This window comes from Patella vulgata, chromosome 1 (genome assembly GCF_932274485.2).
Source record: "Patella vulgata chromosome 1, xgPatVulg1.2, whole genome shotgun sequence".
NCBI lineage: Eukaryota > Metazoa > Mollusca > Gastropoda > Patellidae > Patella > Patella vulgata.
Window position 1 is genome coordinate 3,514,633 of NC_065879.2, and position 24,113 is coordinate 3,538,745.

At 37.1% G+C, this 24,113-nt stretch overlaps 2 protein-coding genes across 3 annotated transcripts; one reads left to right on the top strand and one right to left on the bottom strand.

The window, feature by feature from the left end:
* Nucleotides 1-2,166: 2,166 nt before the first annotated feature.
* LOC126808808 (serine/Arginine-related protein 53) lies at nt 2,167-12,092 on the top strand. 2 transcript variants are annotated; one of them, XM_050533779.2, is made up of 9 exons: nt 2,167-2,220; nt 2,360-2,455; nt 3,751-4,164; nt 4,777-4,830; nt 5,506-5,545; nt 6,278-6,329; nt 7,807-7,964; nt 9,178-9,312; nt 11,445-12,092. In XM_050533779.2, the coding sequence occupies exons 2-9, from the start codon at nt 2,376-2,378 to the stop codon at nt 11,538-11,540; spliced, it is 1,029 nt and encodes a 342-aa protein (XP_050389736.1). In that variant the 5' UTR covers nt 2,167-2,220; nt 2,360-2,375; the 3' UTR covers nt 11,541-12,092. The 2 variants fall into 2 exon arrangements, with proteins under 2 accessions (XP_050389736.1, XP_055957787.1); XM_056101812.1 differs by having other exon boundaries at nt 9,181-9,312.
* LOC126808809 (S-formylglutathione hydrolase) lies at nt 11,875-24,079 on the bottom strand. The gene is made up of 10 exons (XM_050533780.2): nt 23,976-24,079; nt 22,572-22,652; nt 21,011-21,099; nt 20,368-20,466; nt 19,394-19,518; nt 18,374-18,438; nt 17,266-17,419; nt 15,028-15,093; nt 14,317-14,418; nt 11,875-13,016 (listed from the first exon to the last, which is right to left on the bottom strand). Exons 2-10 carry the CDS (start codon nt 22,640-22,642, stop codon nt 12,936-12,938), a joined length of 852 nt encoding a protein of 283 aa, XP_050389737.1. The 5' UTR covers nt 22,643-22,652; nt 23,976-24,079; the 3' UTR covers nt 11,875-12,935.
* Nucleotides 24,080-24,113: the final 34 nt, after the last annotated feature.

Below are 24,113 nucleotides of genomic sequence, written 5' to 3' on the forward strand. Positions count from 1 at the left end.
CACGATATTGGACGGGCGACCCTACTCCTTGCCACTTACAACCGGGGAATCGAAACCATGCCAGTTGACTAAATGACTGACCTTAGGATACAACGCGTTCGCGCTAACCACTCGGCCATTAAGAATGAAAAGTATACGATCGAAGGCCTACCATACCCATGTCATTGATAGACTTACTAAACGTCTAGTTAGAGGTTTGTTTTGATAGGAATACAGTTTGGTGGTGGTGGTAGTGGGGGGGGGGGGCGTTGTAACAAAACACAAACCAATTATATTTGATTTACCCTTGCTAGATCATAAAAGATAGGTTGCCAGGCAACGAAACATACGCACACAGTAGTTAAGTCGTCCATACGCCCATAAGGGCTGTCGCATATTTATTGTTTTGTAAGTAATGGGCGCATTTAAAAGACGCTAAAACCTGATCAAGAGCAACAACCCTTTAAATTATTATCAGAAATGATTTAAATTTGATTGGCTACTAGATCTTAAAGATGCTAACATTTATTATACAAAAAATGTACTTAACGGTGTATTAAATTCTAATTAATAGCAAAAAAAAAACTGCCAGAGAAAGAACAATATTTTAAAAAAGTGATCAAGGGTAATAATCACCGAAAGTAATTCTAGACTTCTTCATTTCTTGAACATAAACACGGTGTTCAAAAATGACGGAACTAAAAAAATAAGTTAATAATCTTGAGCATTTACACGATTGTTAGCAAGTGCGATAACTATAGCAGTACTTATCAAGGAAATAAATTTTAAGTCAATCGGGTGATAAATTTAGCTTGTAGAGCATCGACACAATTGTAAATAGAGACCAAGGGTAATAACCAAGGGGAATCACAGAACATCAATAAGCATCTTCGTCCCATGATCATACACACTGTGTATAAAATAAAAGTCAAATGAATGATAACTTTCGCCTCTTGTGTGTCCACGGGATTTTTCAAAGAGAACAAGGGACATAATAACTTTCGCAGCAGTTATTTGAAGTCATTTGTGTGAAAACTGTAGCCCTGAGAGCGTCAACAAGGATCATACTCTGGCAGAAAATCGCCGAAAATCACTGTGTGTAAATCTGAAGTCAATCTGATGACAAAGATTTTTCAAAGGGATCAAGGGCTATAACTAAAACAGTAGGCCCTAATTATTGGAAATCACTGAAAATCCATGGGATTCTTTGTTTCATGACCATAAACACTATGTATAACGTAAAGTCAATCGAATGATAATTGTATAGCGTCTATAGGGCGTCAACAAGATTTTTGAACGTGTTCAAGGGCTACAACTCTGGCAGTAATGACCATATAAACATTGCGTATAAATTTAGAATCAATTGGATGATAACTTTAGCCTATAGAGCGTCCACAAACAATTATGGACGCCGGACGGACGGGCGGGATAACGACAATGTACGATCACATTTCATTATAGGCGTATAGAAAAGGAAGTTTACCATTCTGACAGACTTATACCGGGAGTTGGATGGCCGAATGGTTAGCACGTGCCCGCTGTATCAAGGCCTGTCATTGAGTCAACTGGCGTGGTTTCGATTCGACAAGGAGTAGGGTCGCCTGTCCAACCTCGTGGGGTTTTCTCCGGGTCATCCGGTTTCCTCCCACTGCTAAAGAATCCTACGCGCAAGCGAATTATTGAAATAAAATTAAACCATATGTTAATCCCGAAATGACCTAGTTTGTGTCGAGTGGACGTTAAACCCCATTTCTCTCTCTCTGTCTCTATTTAATATACGGTAACAAATATTTTGTAACTGCAGCATACTGGGAAGGAGGGGCGCAGGCTAATTATAGCGAGGTATTGTAGGATAGGGGTTAATTAGCGAGGTAATATAAATCAATAAAGGACAAATCAATGTATATAGCATTTCATGTAATATGTCAGGAATGTTGTAAAATATCGAATATCGCTGGGTGTGTGAGTGGGGTGGGGGAACTGCAGTACATGTGTATGTCCACGACTGACTTTTAGACAATCAATAAAAAAAAAGAGTTATAGTTCGTAATTATTTAATAAACATTTCATTACTATATCAACCACATTTAATGAAAACCACGGCGCTGTTGAAGCAATGTATTGAAATTCGTAAAAGAGATGATATTATTAGTGACGTTGGCTTTATCCAGGTCCTTTGTTTAGTCGAGCTCATACAAGGGGAGATAACTCACAGAGCAATCGAAAACGTACTGAAAATTTGTAAGACTTTTGTGTTCTTCAGTTTAATCTTTATATATTATTAATGATGTCATGAAACTGTAAATGCTGTGCGCAAGATTTACATAAAGCGACTGCATTTTTTTTTAATGTTGTGAACTTTTGAATATTTTCATTACAGCGAATTAGAATGAAAGATGGGACGTCGTTCAGTTGACGAATACGATGATAAAAAATCAAAGAAGAAGAAGAAAAGACGTTCTAGATCAAAATCAAGGTGGGTGTATATTTTATAGTATCTTTTTAGAACTTTAATAATATTATATCGTTATGACTACAGACAGTAAAAGTAAGTAAAGGTGAACTAGATGATGATCAATGTATCTTTTACAATACCACTACTATCACTATTAGAAATGGTTCCACTACTCTGATGTCTTCCGTCTTGTCTTGCTCAAGCCACAGTAGTACTAGTGGATCGTCCTAAGGAATTCCTTTGAGCATGTTTTGTAGTCATTTGACTACAAAAAAGTTACTGGTCTATACCTCCCTTAATTTCCAATTACACAGATCCAAACTACTGCACATACAACATATAATACACCAATTCCCATTGAAATAAAGGTGAAACCTTACCGCATAATTATATGATTTGTTAAACCCAGAACCAGAATCACGTAATTTTACATCACTCGATAAATACAGAAAAAATTAGGTAAGATAAGATTAAGATTTCAGTGTTCCACTCTTCACATCTGTAACATTATTACTTATTTCCATTCAAACTGTGATGATATGTGTTGAAAATTTGCAACTTAAAATTTAACATGCGCAAAGCCTCAAATAGTGTATCAATTGTTGCCGCGGATAAGACAGATTGTGGGTAGGCCTACAATATTGTAGTAGCTAGATTAGCGCGTGCGCCGTGTATCATTAGGTCTGTCGTTGAGTTAACTGGCAGTCTTTATGTTTAAGGTGATCTTTCACTCCTGCTCCTCTTGACGCACCTCAACTTACTTCGCGGGAGTCAATGAAGACTCCTGCAAATTAGTTATTCACTCTCCTAAATGTTGAGATTAATAAACTACTTGCATTTTTTGTTTATTTCTAAACTGCATACATTCGAGCTGTAAGATATCATGATGATAATTCTGATGCTACCATATTTACCAAACATATTCACCAAATATAAAGCATAAATACAATTTGGCTCTCCTTAATTCAAAAAAAAGTAGAATTACTCTTGCAACATAATTAAGAAGAGTTTTTTTACAGAGCTTTTATCTCATTTTTGAAATTGGCAGGAGATTTGTAGGGTTCACGTACAATTTTATAAACGTGAAGAACTGAACTGGGGTTGTTTTGATTCTTCGGTTGTACGTGACAAGGAGTAGGGTCGCCTGTCCATCCTCGCGGGTTTTATCCGGGTCCTCTGGTTTCCTCCCACTGCTAAAGACCCCTACAAGCGAATTATTGTAATAAAATTGAACCATATGTTAGTCCCGAAATGACCTAATTTCTCTCTCTCTCATTTTTTGGTAAATTTGTTAACCTGATTATTTATTTGTGCAGGTCCAGAAGTGGTAGTTTAAGTAGCAGATATTCCGGTAAGTCAAAGAAAAAAGCCAAGAAACACAAATCAAAGAAATATTCACCAAGCCCATCATACGAAAGAAGACGTTCTCGAACACGGTCACGCAGCAGGGAGAGATATTACAGATCTAGATCAAGAAGCAGAGGTCGAAGGTCATGGACAAGGTCGAGAAGTAGAGGTCGATGGACAAGGTCAAGAAGTAGAGGTAGAAGATCAGCGTCGAGGTCAAGGAGTAGAGGTCGTAGGTCATTATCTCAAAGTAGAGGTCGTAGGTCATTATCTCAAAGTTACACAAGAAGAACTCGCAGTCGTGAACGTGAGCAATATAGACGATCTAGATCAGGCAGTAGAGGTCAGAGGTCAAGAAGCAGGGACAGATATCGGAGATCAAGGTTAAACATTTTCACTTTCTGCTTATATCCAATTTTAATGAAAAATGATATATGTAACTTTATATTGATGAGATCTCACATAAGATTGAATGTTAAAATGGGGATTTCCCTGATTATCTCAAGGATAATATGTACCAGAACAAACCCCAAACGATTGGTGAACTGAAGGCAGCAATCACAGCAAAAATCAGGGAAATTCCCAAAGAGGAATGTGTTCGTGTAATTGACAATTTTGCACGACGTTATGTAAGTTTGCCTCCAACGCCACGGAGGCCATTTGGAGCATATTTTGGAAAGAACATGACTTTATGCAAAGCGATCAAAATAACTGAAACTTTGTGGAATTATCGTACACAGACTGAAGTTTAATTCCAGCAAATTTGCTGTAGGATTTAATAAAATTTCTATGGATTCTAGTACTTTTGCGTCAGCCTGTATGTTATACACACTCCAGTTATGAAGATTAATTTTAGAATCATGTGGTAATTCTAGAAAAATCAAACAAAATTTATCATTGCAATATATTCCCAGATATGACTTACCAGTATTTCATTTAAAGTCAATTTTGAAATCTTGAAATATTGTCTCATATAATTAAATGTTTTATTTTAGATCTAATTCAGGCGATAGATATCGGGATAGAAAGAGAAGTCCAGAAACAGAAAGGTGCGTTCAATACTATAATATCTTTCTTTTTTATTTAAATTGCTATATGTTTATGTTAATGAGAGTAGGCCTACCTGACAATACCTGGTATACCTGACAATAGAATGATAAAATTATTTTGTTGTCACAGTATTAATACCTAGAAATAAAGTTTCTTAGTCAAAGGGCAAAAAATTCAACATAAAACCCCTAGAAACAGAATGTAGAGAGAGAGAGAGGGGGGGGGGGTAACGTCCACTAGACACAAACTAGGTAATTTCAGGACTAACATCTGGTTCAATTTGATTTCAATAGAGTCTTTAGAAGTGGGAACAGAATGTAGAGCATTATTTTATTAAATTACATTTGTTCATTTGCTAGGGGGAGAGAGAGAGAGACAAACTAGGTCATTTCGGGACTAACATATGGTTTAATTTTATTTCAATAATTCGCTTGCGCGTAGAGGTCTTTAGCAGTGGGAAGAAACCGGAGGACCTGGAGAAAACACACAAGTTTGGACAGGCGACCCTACTCCTTGTCACGTACAACCGGGGAATCGAAACCACACCAGTTGACTCAATGGCAGACTATATGGTACCATTTGCTAGAATAATGAGTCTGTGGAAGGGATGAGTAAAGAGAATAAAATTCCTCTTCTTGTTTTATGAAATCTAATTCTCAAAAATCTCTTTCTAGTTCTGATCCTGCAGTAAATATTCCTGGTTTTGAGGATATGGTAAGAAGAAATTTATTCTATATCTTTTGATAATAGAACTTTCTTGTAGTCATAAACTTTACACCATTAACAATTCGCAATTCTTGTAAACAATCTGATTAAAACATAGATCCTATTTCGTTTCGTTTTTTATAGTTCAAAATTTCATTTTACTTGTCTTTACTACACTAGGATCTGGAAGAGTTGTTATATTACCGGCGTTCTGGTTGAAGTGAGGGTTTAGCCAATGAAACAGTATATTACGGCGAGTTTTTGGTGTGCTCTGCATGGAACTGTGGGTAAACCAATAGAAACATCAATGCTGATTGATTAATCCATGTCTGAAGTCATAGGGTAAAAAAACGCTCGTATTGACCCTTTACATGACCTCCCAATACAACTGGTCAGATCTTTCTGTAGTGTAGGCCATCAAAATTATAAAAAAACAAAACAAAGTAAAGATCTGTTTTTTAATTAGATTGTCTGTAGGTCGGAGATTGCTCTGGTTGTCATTTGGATAACCATTGCTGAAATTCGCAATTGCACAGGATGTTAAACAGGTATCATTTAATCTTGTATATCTATCTACCACTAATTTCTTTCACATTCATAATAAAGGAATGTGAAAAAAAATTAGTGGTAGATAGATACACAAGTTCAAATGATACCCGGGTTACAGTGTTATATTGGTATGTATTTAACTATGTTTTTTTTTAGTTTTAGGTGTTTTATATTTTATGGGTATTCTTTCAGGCTCCACATGAAAAGGCTAAAATAAGAATGCAGTTGGCTTTAAAAGCAGCAGGTAAATTAATGTAGATTTTTTATTTGTGTTTAATGGATTGTATTTTTACATTGAATTACTGTAGTGTTTCTTCACCATTCACTACAAACGTGCACACTATATCATAAGGGGAGGGGGGTTGTTGGGTGGCCGAATGTTTAGTGTGTGCACGCTATATCATAAGGTCTGTCATTGAGTCTACCACCATGGTTTCGATTCCCCAGTTGTATGTGACAAGGAGTATGGTTGCCTGTCCAACCTCGTGTGTTTTCTCTGGGTTCCCTGATTTCCTCCCACTGCTAAAGACCCCTATGCGCAAGCGAATTATAGAAATAAAATTGAACCATGTGTTAGTCCCAAATGACTAGTTTGTGTCGAGTGGACGTTAAACCCCATTTCCCCCTCCCTCTCTCTCTCTCTCTCTCTCTCTCTCATTTAATTTTCATTTCATTTAGATACCAAACACTCTGTGTTTAAAAGCTGAGATGCAATCGGAAAACCTAAAGTATTGGTATTTCTAATTAGAAAAATATAAAATGTATTAAATCTAAGTTATAAACTACATTATTTTCTGGTATTATTATTACTATTTCTTTATTCTCTTTCTATTTTGATAATTCTAAGTTTGTTTTGAACAAGGATTTTTTAAATGCTATCTAATTTCTGATGTAATTTCATTGGCCGAGAAAGTTCATCCAGATTTTCTGGCGTGGTCCCCCTTGTCATTGATGCACAACGGAGGGCCTGACAAGTACAGCTGTCTAGTCATTCGGATGAGACAGAAAGTAGAGGTCTCATGTTCACATTGCCGTGCACGTAAAAGATCCCTTGACAGTTGGAATTCGATATAAGAGTAGGCCGTAGTGCCGCTGCCCGGGCAAAATTTCCCTCATAGCACACTGTATGGCGTATGCCCGTCTTCATTAGCCCAGTTCGGAGCAAAACAGTGGGGCGTTAAAACCCCATTTCATTTCATTTCTGATGTAATTTTTTATGAAAGAGCTAATGGTATGAGTTGTGTTATTAAACAAATTTAAAAATGCATTTTGGGAGATTAGATAAAGTTAACTTAAAGATACATTATGGGGGATTCCATAACGAGTTGGCAGTTCTCACTATAATAGTTAAAAATTAGATAATGTAAAGGCAATTTGCTAAAAATTTCATTCAAATTGATCCACTATGAACCGAGAACTAAGCGTTTGAAATTTCCTGCTAGCCTCGATCATCATTACTAAAATCAGTACGATAAACAGCATAGTCTCAATTATCCATTTAATAGATAAATCGTGAAGGAAAGTTATGCAGTAAATCGGCTCATAATCCACTAAAGATCGCAGGCTAGCGATACCATCTAGAGTTGATTATTGACTGGATACGTTAATTCATGTCTAATTAATAATTTAGATAACATTTCAGGCATAAAGAAAGACCTCCCATAGGCAGATTGCATAATGTATGTTTAAATGTGTAACGTTTATTTGTTTTTTTATTATAGCTGCAGCCGATGAGAAGATAAGAGAAGAAACAGCCAGTCTAGCTCAGAGTGCAGTCTTTAAACCCAAAGATCCAATGGCCTTCTCTACAGCTGTTGCGGAAATTGAAGATTTTGGTTTCGCGCCCTCAAAGTTCAAATCAAGTCGGTCGAAGAAAAAGGTATGTTTACTGTATTATGTTTAATTTGTAGGGAGCTCAATTTATCAATTCGGGGTGGGGGTGGGGGGTTTGGATGGCTGAATGGTTAGCGTGTGCGCGCTGTATCATAAAGTCTGTCATTGAGTCGACTGGCGTGGTTTCGAATTTCCGGTTGTATGTGACAAGGAGTAGGGTCGCCTGTCCAACCTCGTGGGTTTTCTCCGGGTCCCCCGATTTCCTCCCACTGCTAAAGACCCCTACGCGCAAGCGAATTATGTAAATAAAATTAAACCATATGTTAGTCCCGAAATGACCTGGTTTGTGTCGAGTGGACGTTAAACCCCATTTCTCTCTCTCAATTTATCAATTCAATGTCCAAAATTGTCAGACCTTTTATGGTTACCATGTGCGAGCTTCATCACAAGGTCTGTCATTGAGTCAGCTGGCATGGTTTAGATTCTCTGGTTGTGACAAGGAGTAGGGTTACATGTCCAATCGCGTGGGGTTTCTCCGGGTCCTCTGGTTTCCTCCCGCTGCTAAGGACCCCTCTGTGCAAGTGAATTACTGAAATAAAATTGAACTATGTGTTAGTCCCGAAATCACCTAGTTTGTGTCTTGTGGATGTTAAACCCCATTTCTCTCTCTAAACATGTTCATTAGTATGTTTTGTTGTCTAAATGGCAAGTTATCTTTGGGCTAGCAACTGGTTGGCCTGAAAAGCTTGCATCCATTTTTAAAAACTGCAAATAGTAAACAATCCAAAAGATTTTGCATTTCATCGTCTGGTAAGCTGTGTTTTGAAAAAATCTGGGGGATCACGTGGCTAAGTGGGTAAGACGCTGGCTCGCCAGCCTGGAGGTCAGGTGTTCGATCCCTGCATTGGCCGAGAAAGTTCATCTCGATTTTCCGGCGTGGTTTCCCCTTGTCAGTGATGCAGGACGGAGGGCCTGACAAGGACATCTGTCTAGTCGTTCGGATGGGATGAAAAACCAAGGTCCCGTGTACACATTGGCGTGCACGTAAAAGATCCCTTGACAGTTGGAATTCGATATAAGAGTAGGCCGTAGTGCCGCTGCCCGGGCAAAATTTCCCTCATAGCACACTGTATGGCGTATGCCCGTCTTCATTAGCCCAGTTCGGAGCAAAACAGTGGGGCGTTAAAACCCATTTCATTTCATTTTCATTTTGAAAATATATTAGTCTATAGTAAATATGTATAAATGATTATATTTAGAAGGCTGATTCATCAGAGAAATATATCGATACACATGAACAAGCCATGTTTGGTATTGGTGGATTAGAAATTAAATCAGAAGCTGGTTTTAATAAACCTATAACTATAGATCCTAACACTCTAGCTCATACTAATGTAAGTTATTGTTTTACTTATATACATCCGTCAAAATCCTCTACTTATATACACCCGTCAGAAGTCCTCTACTTATATACACCCGTCAAAATCCTCTACTTATATACAACCGTCAAAATCCTCTACTTCATTTAATAGTCCTGCCAATGAAACATAAGACCACAGCAGCTAATTTGTCTGAGCAGTCAACAAGAATTGTCGCATATTTGAAAGTCCTGCCAATGAAACATAAGGCCAAAACAACAGCTAAGTTGTCTGAGCAGTCAACAAGAATTGTCGCATAATGAAACATTTATAATATACTAAAATCTCATTAAGCAATTATCAGAGAATCATTAGAATTTGTTTGGCCCATGCCAATGTTTAGTATACAAAACATTTAATGTCATGGATTTAGCTGTTCAGAATTCATTGAAAATCAATATACTTGTTCATCTCAAGACCTTACACTCTGTGTATCAATCTAAAGTCAATTGGACGATAACTTTGATCTCTAGAGCATTTGCAAGTTTTTTAAAAAGTGCCATAACTCTGGCAGTATTTATCGGAAATTGTTGAATATCAATAGGATTCTTCGTCTCATGACCTGAATTTAAAGTCAATCGGATATTAACTTTAGCCTCTAGAGTATCCACAAGCAATTGTGACTGACGGACAGGGGCAATGACAATATACAACCACGTTTCAATGGGTGTATAAAAATTAAAATATGTCATTGGTGGAAGAATAAGGGTCAGTAGCTGTTCAGATAGGAATAAAAAACCGAGGTCCTGTGTATACTATTGGCAACATGTTACATGTAGGAAATTGAATTAGGTGTATGCTATAACACCACCACTGTCAGGGCAAAATTTCCCCCATAGCATTCTGCATAGTGAATGTCTGTCTTCATTAGCCAAGTAGTCCCGAAATGACCTAGTTTGTGTTGAGTGGACTTACTGTCCAAGTAAATTGTTGAATTATTTTCTGCCCACTTTTTTTTTTCTGCCGTTTAATTGCAGTCTGTTATACATATGCACCCCTCAATGTTTCCAAACCTGCCTAACCATTTGATAAAGAAATAACAACCACTCCCAAAGTCAAGCTGGCAGGCAATAATCCGTTGGTTGCCAGTTAGTGATATCCTGATATCTTTACCCAGTGCTTGCCTCATAGGTGTTTTTTGTGTAATCCAGTATTTTTCTAATAAGATTGGGCATTTATACTTTCCATATACCAAATTTGCCATACTTTTATTGGAAATAACCACCCGATAAATACTTTCATGAGAATGTATCGTTAATTTATTCTTCTGGGACAGACCATCCACATTAAACAAACACTAGTAACTTGTAGCTGTTCGTTTTTGGCTCCTAGTTATTCCAGGAATTATGAATGGTTCTAGAGAACTGGCTATGACATTGAGCTGATAAGCAGAAAAAAAATGAAATGGGGTTTAACGTCCTACTGTTCTGCTCCTAAACTGGGCTAATGAAGACGGGCATACGCCATACAGTGTGCTATGAGGGAAATTTTGCCCGAGCAGCAGCGCTGCGGCCTACTCTTTTATCAAATTCCAACTGCCAAGGGATCTTTTACGTGCACAACAATTTGTACACGGGACCTCGGTTTTTCATCCCATCCGAACGACTAGACAGCTGTCCTTGTCAGGCCCTCCGTCCTGCATCACTGACAAGGGGAAACCACGCCGGAAAATCTGGATGAACTTTCTCGACCAATGCAGGGATCGAACACCAGACCTCCAGGCTAGCGAGCCAGCGTCTTACCCACTTACTCACGTGATCCCCGAGCTGATAAGCAAGTGGTCCATCTAATAATGCTAGATTCCCACCTGCGTGTCCGTATTGCGTACACGATCTGGTGCGCGCAGATACATTTCGATACGATCAACACGATTGTTACGACTGACCTCAATATATGATAAGACCTGATAGGATCACCACGATTAAAAGCATGAATCGTGATAGTGGGAACGTAGCATAAGGAAAATTTTACGTAGTCGGTTTAACGTAGTGCCACAGTCTATTCAAATTTTCTATACTTGGTCTTGTACATAATATTTCTGTTTTCTTTTGAGGGGGTGGACATGGAGAAAATGATAAATATATAAATGGTTTATGTATATATTGTAGTTATACTGTGATGCACAAGAGAAAATGGATAAATGGATAAATAAACTGGCATCGATGAGAAGAAAAAAATATGATGGCATGGCAATGATACACTGATTGATCAATTTATCAGTGAGACAGTTTAAAGGAGCTAATATTTGGGACCTAGAAATTGACAACTACATGTAATTCATGTTTTCAATGTCGAAGACTTTGGATGATACTGAATTAGAGACTTAGCTACTTTAAAAACTTAGTGATTGAAAGGTTTGCAGGGACATTGTACATTTATAAGAACATTCATGTTTTTAATGTCAAAGACTTTGGATGATATTGAGTTAGAGACTTAGCTACTTTAAAAACTTAGTGATTGAAAGGTTTGGGGAGACATTGTACATTTATAAGAACATTGGTTATACAGAAGATTGGTGTAAAAAAAGAAATTTAGAAAAAGATTGTATATTATTTTATTTCATATCAATCGTATGAATCAGTGGAGTTTTATACAAATTTCTTCAACACTTCTACCAGTCCTTGCCCCCAAGTTCACCAAGCATTCTGTTTAGTGTTTATTAGAAATATCTTTGTTCCAGAAAAACAAAACTTTGCACATAGTTTCTTATTGATGTATTTGAAACATTAAAACAACAAAAGCGTTATATAAAGGGCTATATTTTAGTTAAAAAAAGGCAAACAATTTTGAGTAATATTTTGTGAACTTGGGGCCAGAACTTCTATAAATCATTTATTGAGCATTGCTGTAACAGACAATCTGATTAAAATTAAAACATTATTTATTCCATTTCATGTATCATATTTTACCTCCGTAACACCATACATGTATATTAAAATATAATCAACATAAATTGTATTTTTGAACACTCCATTTTATATGTGCATTGATAATGGCTAAATCTATTTTTTAAGGCCAGCTCAATTTTCATCACGGTCACTGAGATGTAAATAGGGTTAGGGCACGTGATTGTTGGCGAAATTGTAGGTGAGGGTTAGGGTAAGCATTGGGGCTAGGTCCAGGGTTGGGATTAGCGCCAGCCCTGTTTACATCTCGTGACCTTTGACCAAACTTGAAGTTGGCCTTATCAAATAGGTCTAGCCATTGATAACATCTAAATGTGAATACAAATTAAAAATAGCACTGTCATGGTCAATGATGTAAATCATCATACTCATCATATACTTTCTTGAACTGAAACACGGTGTTCAAGCTAAATGCTATATCCTACATGATTAATCTATCAACAATAATAGGGTCACCGGCACAAAAGAATAATTACGTTCATTAAATCCAAACCAATCTTTTAGAATAGTCTTATTTCATTTACATTGCAACATTCATTATGTAAATAGGATATTTCTGTTCATTACATACAAATCAATCTTTTAGAATCGTCTTATTTCTTTGAAACATTCATTTTGTAAATATGATTGTAAAATTATTGACTTTATACGTGAATAAATCATATAAAGATTAGGTAATGTTGTACCACGATTTTAAGCCTTCAGGTGTTTTGCGTGATGTTGAATATGATCTTCTATAAATGATGCAATGAAGAAATAACTGTGGTCATAATCCTGTAAAATATACAACAGTTGAAATATACATCTGATAATAATAGTCAGAATATACTACAATCTAATTCAAATACAGATCTATACTTCGTTTTGTTTTATTAAACTTCCGATGGCCTACACTACATGCAGATCTGGGGTTATACGAGCGGCTTTCAACCCTATGACGTGAGACATTTGATTAACCAATCAGCGTTGATGTTTCTAGTGGGTTACCCCCAGTTCCGTGCACTTCGGCGTAAAAGACCGTTTCATTGGCTAATCTCTCACACCATTCAGAACACATCAATGATAACAACTCTTCCAGATCCTGGTGTAGTAAAGGCAAGTAAAATGAAATTTTGAACTTAAAACAACGAAACGAAATAGATTGAATATACTACAAGATTGGCATGACACAAATTTTTAAATTGTACTGAGCCATGGTGGCTTCATAAGTACGGTACTGGATCACTAGTCAGGAAATCCGAGATTTTTTCCAGGGGTCAATTTTCTACCCTCTATTCCCATTAGGGGCCTGGCAAGGAAAAGTGTCTAGTCACTCGGCTTAGACAAAAAAAAACCCAAGGTCCCATGTATTGCCAGTAAGTTAAAGATACCCCTGACAGTTGAAATTTGAAATAGGGGTGAGAGAAAAAAAATGGTGTTAACGTCCACTTGACACAAACTAGGTCATTTCAGGAGGACCTGGAGAAAACCCACGAAGTTGGACAGGCGACAAAACTCCTTGCCACGTACAAGTTGGGAATCGAAAAACACACCATGAATAAATGACATATCTAGTGATTTCATGCGCACGCATTAAACCACTAGACCTCTACCCCACCCTCAAATTCAAAACAAAGAGTAGGCCATAGTGCTGGATCAGAATGTTATTATGAATGCGTGGTTAATTGCGACAGCCTTAACTCTCGACAGACAACAGATGGAGCTATGGAGCTATGGTGGCTAGGTTCGTAAGATGCTGGCTCGCTAGCCTGGATGTGCCATGTTTGATACCTGCATTGGCCGAGAAAATTCATCAGGATTTTCCGACATGGTTTCCCCTTTTTAGTGGTGCAGGGCAAAGGACCTGACAAGGAAATTTGTCTAGGCCTTCGAATGTGCCGAAAAACGAAGGTGCCGTGCATACATGTAAAAGATCCGACAGATGGAATTCGATACAAAGAAGGCCATAGTGCCCCTGCTAGGCTAAAATTCCCTCATAGCACACTGTATGGCATGTGCCCGTTTTCATTCGTCCCGTAGTAGCAGGAACGGAAGGACGTTAAACCCCATTTCATTTTGACCTTTATCATCCTACCTCCTGCATTCTCAATGTGATGGGTATTTTCTTCTCACTACAAACCTCCACCAAGTTTTCTGGTAAAAGTTGTTTTTGTGTCAAGAAGTTATCAGCTTTTCCCTGAAAAATGACAAAAGAATTAAACCTCTCTGTTCGTACATATATCTAAATGTTAAAAATATAATGTGCCACTTCACTCTGGGTGGTGCTCACAATATGAGTACTCCACAAGGGCCTGTATATTAAAGAGTTTAGGGAGAGACAGAGAGAAATGGGATTTAACGTCCACTTGACAGAAACTAGGTCATTTTGGGAGTAACACATGGTTCAATTTTATTTCAATAATTTGCTTGCGCGTAGGAGGTCTTTAACAGTGGGAGGAAACCGGAAGACCCGGAGAAAACCCATGAGGCTGGACAGGCGAGACTACTTCTTGTCACGTACAACCGGGGAATTGAAACCAAGCTAGTAGACTCAATGACAGACCTTATGATACAACACACACGCGCTAACCATTCGGCCATCCAACCCCACCAAAGAGTTTAGGACTTTCCAGGTTATCATGTCACTTCTAATCACATAACCTTTATAACTTGCTGCTTTGGCTCACAAAAATGAAGAAATTCCATTACAGGATAACACAGTTCACAACAGAATACAGAAAGAAGCACTATTTACAAAACATAACTAAATTTATTTTTAATGGATATATAAATAATTAAACCTGACCTGGTCCACTAAAATATCTAATGCTGGGCCATTATACTGTCGAGCTAGTTCACATGCATCATAGGCCTACAATAAATTATAATACATGTATAAAGTTTGTCAATAGTTAAAATATTTCATTTAAACCAGAGTCTACAAAGATTGAATTCAATGAAAGAGGCATTATAGGAGATCAGATAAAGAGTTGACTGTTTGCGCTATAATAGTTAAAAATTGGATAATGTAAATAGAATATATTGAAATTTTTTAGTCAAATTGCTTTTGAATTTTAAGCCTAGCCTCGATCATCATTACTAAACATAGTCTCGATTATCCATTTTTGGATTTAATCATCAATGAGCATTGAGCAGCAGATTGGATTCAAATCCAGTGAAAATCCCACACATAAGATGGCATCGAGAGTTGATTTTGGTCTGGACAATTTAAATAATGTCTAATTAATACTTTATATAACATTTCAGGCCACTTCTATACTATTCAAAAAAAGTAGGGGATATTTGATTTTTAAGTGTTATTAAAGTCACCTAATGAAACTGACGAAGAAACAAATGACAAAATGAAATGAAGTTCACATTCATCGATTTATTCCAAATGATCGTTAGACTAAGTAAGGCACAGACTGACCATTATAAGGGTAAAATGATACCCGGGGTCAAACAGCAAAGTTACCACAGCATCACAACCAAGTCAGTAACGGGTAAATCCTCCTCTGTTTGCCAAACAAGCATTGATCCGACGTGGCATACTCCTAATGAGACGTCTAAGGTCATTTTGGTCAAGATTGTCCCATTCCTGTTGCAACGCAGCAGCAAGTTCTTGGACATTGGCAGGACGTTGTTGACGTTGACGTAACCTCTGTCCAAGCATGTCCCAAAAATGCTCGATGGGGGAGAGGTCGGGACTCAGTGCTGGCCAAGGTAATGTGGTGATGTTCTGTTGTTGGAGGTAACCTGTAACGATCCTGGCCCTGTGACATCTTGCGTTGTCATCCTGGAAGATGAAACGGCGGCCATGACGTCGTGCGAACGGCACAACATGGACTGCCAAGATGTTGTCCCGGTAGTACTGGCCTGTAACACGCCCTGCAACAACATGTAAAGCCGTTCTTCCAGCAACAGTGATGCCTCCCCACACCATAACAGAACCACCCCCAAATCGATCATGTCTGATGACGTTAACGTCTTGGAAGCGCTCGTTTCGACGACGCCACACCCTCCTACGTCTGTCCAAATAATCAACAGTGAACCTTGACTCATCTGAAAACATCACATTGCTCCAGCGTCGATTATCCCAGTGTTGACGATCCCTACACCAACGACGTCTTGCCTGAATGTGATGATCTCTCAAACAAGGGATCACGCGAGGACGTCGGGCGCGAAGGTGACCCCTATGCAGTCGATTCCGAATCGTCTGGCCACTCACTCTCACACCAGTGTCTGTTTGAAGACGAGCGCTGATCTGATTTGCTGTGATGACACGATTTCTCAAGGCCAAGGTACGGATAAATCGATCCTGGGCTTGAGTTGTCGCCCTTGGTCGACCTGAGCGTGGTCTGTCCTGTACAGATTGCGTATCACGGTATCTGGACCATAGCCTGCTTATGACAGACTGAGAAACATTCATCGTCCGCGCCACAACCGCCTGTGTTGTGCCGATCTGTAGCATGCCAAGGGCACGTAACCTTTCATTTTGGGTTAGCCGACGCATATCAAAATTTGTTTTCTGGTCACTAAAACAATTAAACTGATGTTTCCACCCTGGAATTCAATGCCACAATGACTGTAACATTCAAAGTCAGAGTCGTGCAAATCTTGAGTTGGACCCCCATGATGATCCCAAGCATCACCTGCATTCCATGGGGTAGCTATTGGTGCGTTTGGGCGTCACATGTAACTGGAAATGTTTCTTCTGTTAGGTTCTATAGTGACTTTTTTCAAAGTCATTTGCATATTTTAGTATTATGCCCCCAAAATCAAATATCCCCTACTTTTTTTGAATAGTATATATCCATAACTAATAAAAGGGAATAACTTATCAATGACATACCAAAGCATCAACTATGTCCTTCTGATGATTTTCATATTTTCTAAATGAAGATTAACTTCTATTTGATGAATAAAATTGTTTCTGCAAATTTCATAAATTTGGGTTAGAAAATCTACTCCACATGGCTACAAATTGTGGACAGGTATGGTTGTTAGCAATCTGTCAATTCGACATTTTATAATTGTGACCTACCTTCCAAACAGCTTGATCTGCACCAAGATATCCATTAAAAGCTTTCTGACCCCATGGACAATTAACAGGATTACATATTGGTGAGAATGCACTAACAGAACAGTATTTACCAGGGTTCTTTAACGTACATATTAAAGCTCCATGACCACCCATACTATAACAAATCATCACGTTAATCAATAATCAATAATCTATCAATCAACAGAGAGAGAGAGAGATGGGGTTTAAAGTCCACTTGACACAAACTAGGTCCTTTTGGGACTAACATATGGTTCAATTTCATTGCAATAACTCGCTTGCACATAGGAGTCTTTAGCAGTGGGAGGAAACCTGAAGGACTCAGAGAAAACCCACGAGGTTGGACAGGCGACCCTACTTCTTGTCCCATACAACCGGGGATTTTAAACCACTTAATGATAGACTTTATGATACAATGCGCATCACTAACCATTCGGCCATCCAACTCCCCAATTGAGAAAGAAGATAAATCATAATGTACTGCAGTTTAGTATAAATGGTGCTATCCATCACATGCACTGAAGTGAGGGATTAGCCAATGAAACGGTCTATTACAGCGATGCACAGAAATATGGGTAAACCACTAGAAAAGTCAACACTGATTGATTAATCAATGTCTGACGTCATAGGGTCAAAAACCAGTTGTATGACCTCTGACGCAACCTTTCAGTACAACTGGTCAGATCTTCATGTAGTGCAGGCCATCAAAAGTATAAGATTTGTATTTTAATCAGATTGGAACTGAACTAATCACAATATAAGCTGATAAATGAGGGATTGGGAAAAACATTTTTTCTCAATATAAATAGTTGGGAGGTAACAGAGCAATGCAACTTTAAGGGGTGTAACTTTTGTTCGTGTTTCAGTATTCTTTTGGGATGAGTCAATTACTGTTACTATCTGATGGTTCCATGAACACTTTAGTTTTTATAAACAAGTGCAATATACATCTATAATTAAAGACAATTACAAGGACTCCTTATGGACAAACAAATACCTTGGATGGCTTGCATTTTACAAATATGTCTGAATTGAAAATTTAATATCTAGTTTTATTAATCAATGAATAATAAATAGTGTAAATACTAACCTATGACCCATAATAGATTTTTTGTCTGGTATGGTGGGAAAATTTTCATTAATTAATGCGGGAAGCTGAAATAGGCAAAATTGTATCATACTAATTACATTGTACTAAAATCTCCATATTTAAAATACAGACGTGACGTCATCCTTTGATGTTGGCGTACGGACAATGTGCCAAGTGTACATTATTTATACTAGTTGAAATTTTGGACCCGTGTGACATATTTCATTGCAAATCACATGCGAGTGTCTGTATTTTAAGTTGTTTAATGCTATCGAGCTTAAGACATTGCCAATATATCAAAACAACACAACGTCACTATGAAATAATGGTACAGACAACATGCCAAATGTACATTATTTATACTAGTTGAAATTTTGGACCCGTGTGACATATTTCATTGCAAATCACATGCGAGTGTCTGTATTTTAAGTTGTTTAATGCTATCGAGCTTAAGACATTGCCAATATATCAAAACAACACAACGTCACTATGAAATAATGGTACAGACAACATGCCAAATGTACATTATTTATACTAGTTGAAATTATGGACCCACGTGACATATTTCATTGCATAGCCCGTGCGAGTGTCTGAATTTTAAGTTGTTTAATGCTATCGAGCTTAAGACATTGCCAATATATCAAAACAACACAACGTCCCTATGAAATAATGGTACAGACAACATGCCAAATGTACATTATTTATACTAGTTGAAATTATGGACCCACGTGACATATTTCATTGCATAGCCCGTGCGATTGTCTGTATTTTAAGTTGTTTAATGCTATCGAGCTTAAGACATTGCCAATATATCAAAACAACAAGTCCCTCGTGTTGTTTTGGTCTCGACCATTAAACCACACTTATTTTAAGATATTGCGCAATATATCGAAAACAACACAACGTCCCTCGTGTTGTTTCGGTGTATTACTTAATGTCTCGCTCTCGACCATTAACCCACACTTATTTTAAGCAATTTTAAAGAAAGGCTCTTGATAGAATACTGAGTTAATTGAATACCTCCTGAGTGATATAAGAATACATTCTATAGTTAGTCTGCCATTTATCTTGAGTAGCATCAACATAGAATCCTGCTCCGGATCCAAAATCATAACTATCATCTTCTCCTTCTATATTTACACCACCTGAGTTAAATAATTCACCACATTTACAAAACTATTTAAAGATACATTATGGGAGATTAGATAAAGAGTGGACAGTTCTCACTATAATAGTTCAAAACTAGATAATGTAAAGGGAATATTCTGTTTTTTTCAGTCAAAATGATATATTAGCGATTAAATTTTAGGTCTAGCCACGATCATCATTACTAAAGTTGGTACAATAAAAAACATAGTCTTGATTATCCATTTTTAGATTAAATCATGAATGAGTGTTGAGCAGCAAATCGGATACAAATCCAGTGAACATCTGACACTTAAGATGGCATTGAGAGTTGATTAAGGTCTTTTCATGTTAATAAATATCTAATTAATAATTTATATAACATTTCAGGCCTAAAGAAAGACCTGCAATAGGCTGATTTAGCTCTTGCATAATGTTATGTTTAATTAATATTTTTTACTTCAATAGGTAGCACAGAAGTTTAAAGAAGTCAGACACCCTTTTGATCTAATTATAAACCACATATTACACTTCTAGATCAAAGATGCTTTCATTTTAATATTACTTGCTAATTTTTGCCATTAATAGTATGGGCAATGTGCCAAGTGTACATTATATATACTAGTTGAAATTTTGGACCCATGTGATGTAATTCATTGCAAAGCATGTGCAAGTGTCTGTATTTTATGTTGTTTAATGGTCTGGAACTTAAGACATTGTGTAATATATTGAAACCATAACTCGGAGACTAACGTCCCTCGTGTTGTTTCTATAACAATATATTACCTAATGTCTTGCTTTCGATCATTAAACCACACTTATTACTGGGGCAGACAATCTATTTGATTTAGATTTACAAAAAGTCTTACGTGGGCTAGTATCTGGAGAAACGATGATCAAACTATGGTCAGCAGCATATTTCTGAGCTCCTGCTTTCGTTACAAAATTCTGCTCTGTACACGTCAATCCTGTATTCAAAAATTAAATGTGACAACTTGTTAAACAGCAGGAAATGTGGAACGGACACAAATGACCCTATTAAAGCTCCAATGTGTCTAATATATATATATATATATATATAGTGAGAGAGAGAAAAATTAGGTTTAACGCAAACTCGACACAAACTAGGTAATTTCGGGACTAACATATGGTTCAATTTTATTTCAATAATTCGCTTGCACATAGAGGTCTTCACCAGTGGGAGGAAAACAGAGGACCTGGAAAAAAAAACACGAGGTTGGACAGGCGACCCTACTCCTTGTCACGTACAACCGGGGAATCAAGACCACACCAGTTGACAAAATGACAGACTCTAATATAGAGATTAAAAACATATACAACCAAGTAATGATAATTCTGCCATTTTTTAAATATATTGTCGATTCTTCTTGAAATTTTTTTTTCGTTTCTGCTACAGAAGTTCTGAACTACCATAAATCTAAGCTTGAGGTACCAAATCTTTTTCCCATGTCCTTTCACAAGTAAATAAACTAGTATAACGTAAAGTAGTACCTGACAACCAGTAGATAACAGGAACTTTACCACCAGATGCTGCAGGAGGTAAATATACCCCAAACTTCATTGTACATTTTAATTCTGTGCTACAAACATTCAAATAAATACAAGTATAGAAACATACGTTTTTGAGAACAGCCTTTGTATTAAACATACATTATGGGAGATTAAATATATATTTCTACGATAGTCGCGATCCTTGTGGTAACGACTCTGATACACGTGGCGTAATAAGGAGATTGGGTGTTTACTGTACTATTAAAGATACATTATGGGAGATTAGTTAAAGAGCTGACAATTCTCACTGTAATGGTTAAAAATTTCAGTCAAATTGATCCACTCTGAACCGAGAGTTTAGCAATTGAATTTTCGACCTAGCCTCGATCATCATTACTAAAGTCGGTACGAGACTATGTTTAAACATAGTCTTGATTATCCATTTCATGATTTAATCAAGAATAAAATTTCAGCAGAAAATCGGATCCTAATCCAGTAAATATTGTAGGCTAGCGATGACATCGAGAGTTGATTATGGTCTGGATAAGTTAATAAAAGTCTATTTAATAATTTATATAACATTCAGGCCTAAAGAAAGACCTGCAATAGGCAGATTTAGCTCTTTGCACAATGTATGTTTAAGGTTGTTGTGCATTTTCAAATTAACAAAGTCAGTAACTTTAAAACATGTTTCTGAATGTAATTACCCTTTTAAAAAGAAGGAAAAGGTAAATAAAATTTTATACATCATATCAGAATAACCTTAATGGCTTATACTAGGTTCCCACTATCACGATTCCTGTTACGATTGAAATCATAGTTTAAAACACGGAGTAACCGTGATGATCCTACCAGGTCTTATCATATATTGAGGTCAGTCGTAGCCATCGTGTTGACGGTATCAAAACGTATCCGAAGACATCTGCATGTACCAGATCGTGGACTCAATAGGGACAACCCTTTCGCAACGCATTGCACGACAGTGAGAACCTAGCATTATTTGTAGGGCTCTTAACGAATATTAAAACATTATTACATCAGTGATTGTCTCAGATTTCTCATACATCAAATTTGAACATACCCTAACTGACTGACAAATATTGTAGCCAATATGATTCTTTTGTCTACACAAATAAATTAAAGGTCCACTCTGATTAAAACACGGATCCTATTTCGTTTTGTTTTTTATAGTTCAGAATTTTGTTTTACTGGTCTTTATTAATATACTACACTAGGATCTGGAAGAGTTGTTATATTACCGGCATTTTGGCTGAAGTGAGGGACTTCTTGGCGTGCCATGCACGGTACTGTGGGTAAACCACTAGAAACGTCAACGCTGATTGATTAATTAATCAATCTCTGACATCAAAGGGTCAAAAGCCGCTCGTACGACCCCTGACACGACCTTCGAGTACAACATGTCAGATCTCCATTTAGTGAAGGCCATTGAAAGTATAAAAAAATGAAACGAAATATAGATCTATATTTTAATCAGATTTAATTTTTTTTTTAGTACAGCATCTTTTTGTGTTAACAAGTCAATAGTGTTATTATTTTATACCTTTCATGAGAGAAAACCTTTTGTTGACCACCAAATGATTTATTCGAGGAAACTTCAGTTAAAGATGCCATTTTGTAAAATCTGGAACAATAAATTTAATAAAATCAAAATAATAAAGTACTGGTACATTCATACATGTATGCATGATGTAAAATATTTTTTACTATGCAACATTATGAATGCAACTGAAAGTATAAAATTTGAATGTATAAAATATATTACAAATGAACTTTCAAACAAAGGGGTATCGAGTGATCAAACTAAGTATGAAAATTCATGTTTATATAAAGCCCTGTATTCAATCAATAAATAATTAATGTAATTTGAATTAAAATTGAATTGAGACCTTCGGTAAACAACAGTACTGTATGCATAATGTTTCATTCAAATTGGATGAGAAGTTGAGTTTGTGTATTTAGAGAGAGAGAGAGAGAGAAAGAGAGAGAGAGAGAGAGAGATGGGGTTTAATGTCCACTGACACAGACTAGGTCATTACAGGACTCCTTGTCAGTACAACTGGGGAATCAAAACCATGTCATGTGACTCAATCACAGACCTTATGATACAACGCACATGCATTAACCATTTGGCCATCCATCCCTCCACCTCGTGTATTTATAAAAAGTTTAAACTGAATGACAGGAGTGAGGGCTTACTCTATCAATAGTTGTAAGGTGGGGGTGGGCATAACTCTTGAACCGCTTTTCCAAAATACTCCAGTTCCATATGGAAATGAAATGAAATGAAACTAGCTAGGCTAATGAAGACGGGCATATGCCATACAGTATGCTATGAGGGAAATTTTGCACAGACAGCGGCACTACGGCCTAAATTTATTACGAATTTGTTTTTTTGTCCCATCCTAATGACTGTATATTGACCATCGCCAGGCACTCCATAAGTCCTGCACCACTGACAAGCGTACACACCACGTCACAAAATCCCGATGAAATTTAGAGAGCTAACATCCTTCTCACTGAGATCCATATGGATCATCCTTATCTAAATATAATACCAATTTCAGAAAATTTTATGAAATTAATGCCAGTACACACGTGTGTGTGGTCGTGGACGAATGGACAGGGCCAACAATATTTGTATGTTGCCTATAAAAAACCCCCCAGGGTATTATTGTTCTGCATCTCCATGTGACACAAGATATTCTAATGAAAGAAACAGACATGTCAGACTAAATTTACTGTTCAGTGTTGTATTGGAACTCTTTTGGAAGGTGGGTGTGTAAGGACTGGATGTTCCTTTATTAAACCGGCATTTTTTATTCTTTATTTCCTGAATATTTACGAATATCAAGACATATCCGTTCCTAAAATCGTATTCGATGGACTGAAACAATACTATTGCATAACGAAAAGCAATTGTCACAGACGCAGAAACAAGATTTACCAATAAAATTAAATGTTTTATTTGCAGTTCTGTCAGCTGAATGCTTGCACGGACGAACAACCGCCTTCAATCTTGGGGCTATTTTTATTAATCCGCTCTCAAAATAGGACATTCATAGAATTGGAGAATTCTGTATTT

What these genes read in the sequence shown, in the direction of transcription:
- LOC126808809 (XM_050533780.2), bottom strand. Translation starts at nt 22,642, where the DNA reads ATGGCATCTTTAACTGAAGTTTCCTCGAATAAATCATTTGGTGGTCAA. An exon ending in AAATCTATTATGGGTCATAG is followed by an intron (nt 17,420 to 18,373) that starts GTTAGTATTTAC and finishes GATTTGTTATAG; the next exon opens with TATGGGTGGTCATGGAGCTT. An exon ending in CAGATCAAGCTGTTTGGAAG is followed by an intron (nt 15,094 to 17,265) that starts GTAGGTCACAAT and finishes AATTTATTGTAG; the next exon opens with GCCTATGATGCATGTGAACT.
- LOC126808808 (XM_050533779.2), top strand. Translation starts at nt 2,376, where the DNA reads ATGGGACGTCGTTCAGTTGACGAATACGATGATAAAAAATCAAAGAAG. An exon ending in GACAGATATCGGAGATCAAG is followed by an intron (nt 4,165 to 4,776) that starts GTTAAACATTTT and finishes GTTTTATTTTAG; the next exon opens with ATCTAATTCAGGCGATAGAT. An exon ending in TTCCTGGTTTTGAGGATATG is followed by an intron (nt 5,546 to 6,277) that starts GTAAGAAGAAAT and finishes GTATTCTTTCAG; the next exon opens with GCTCCACATGAAAAGGCTAA.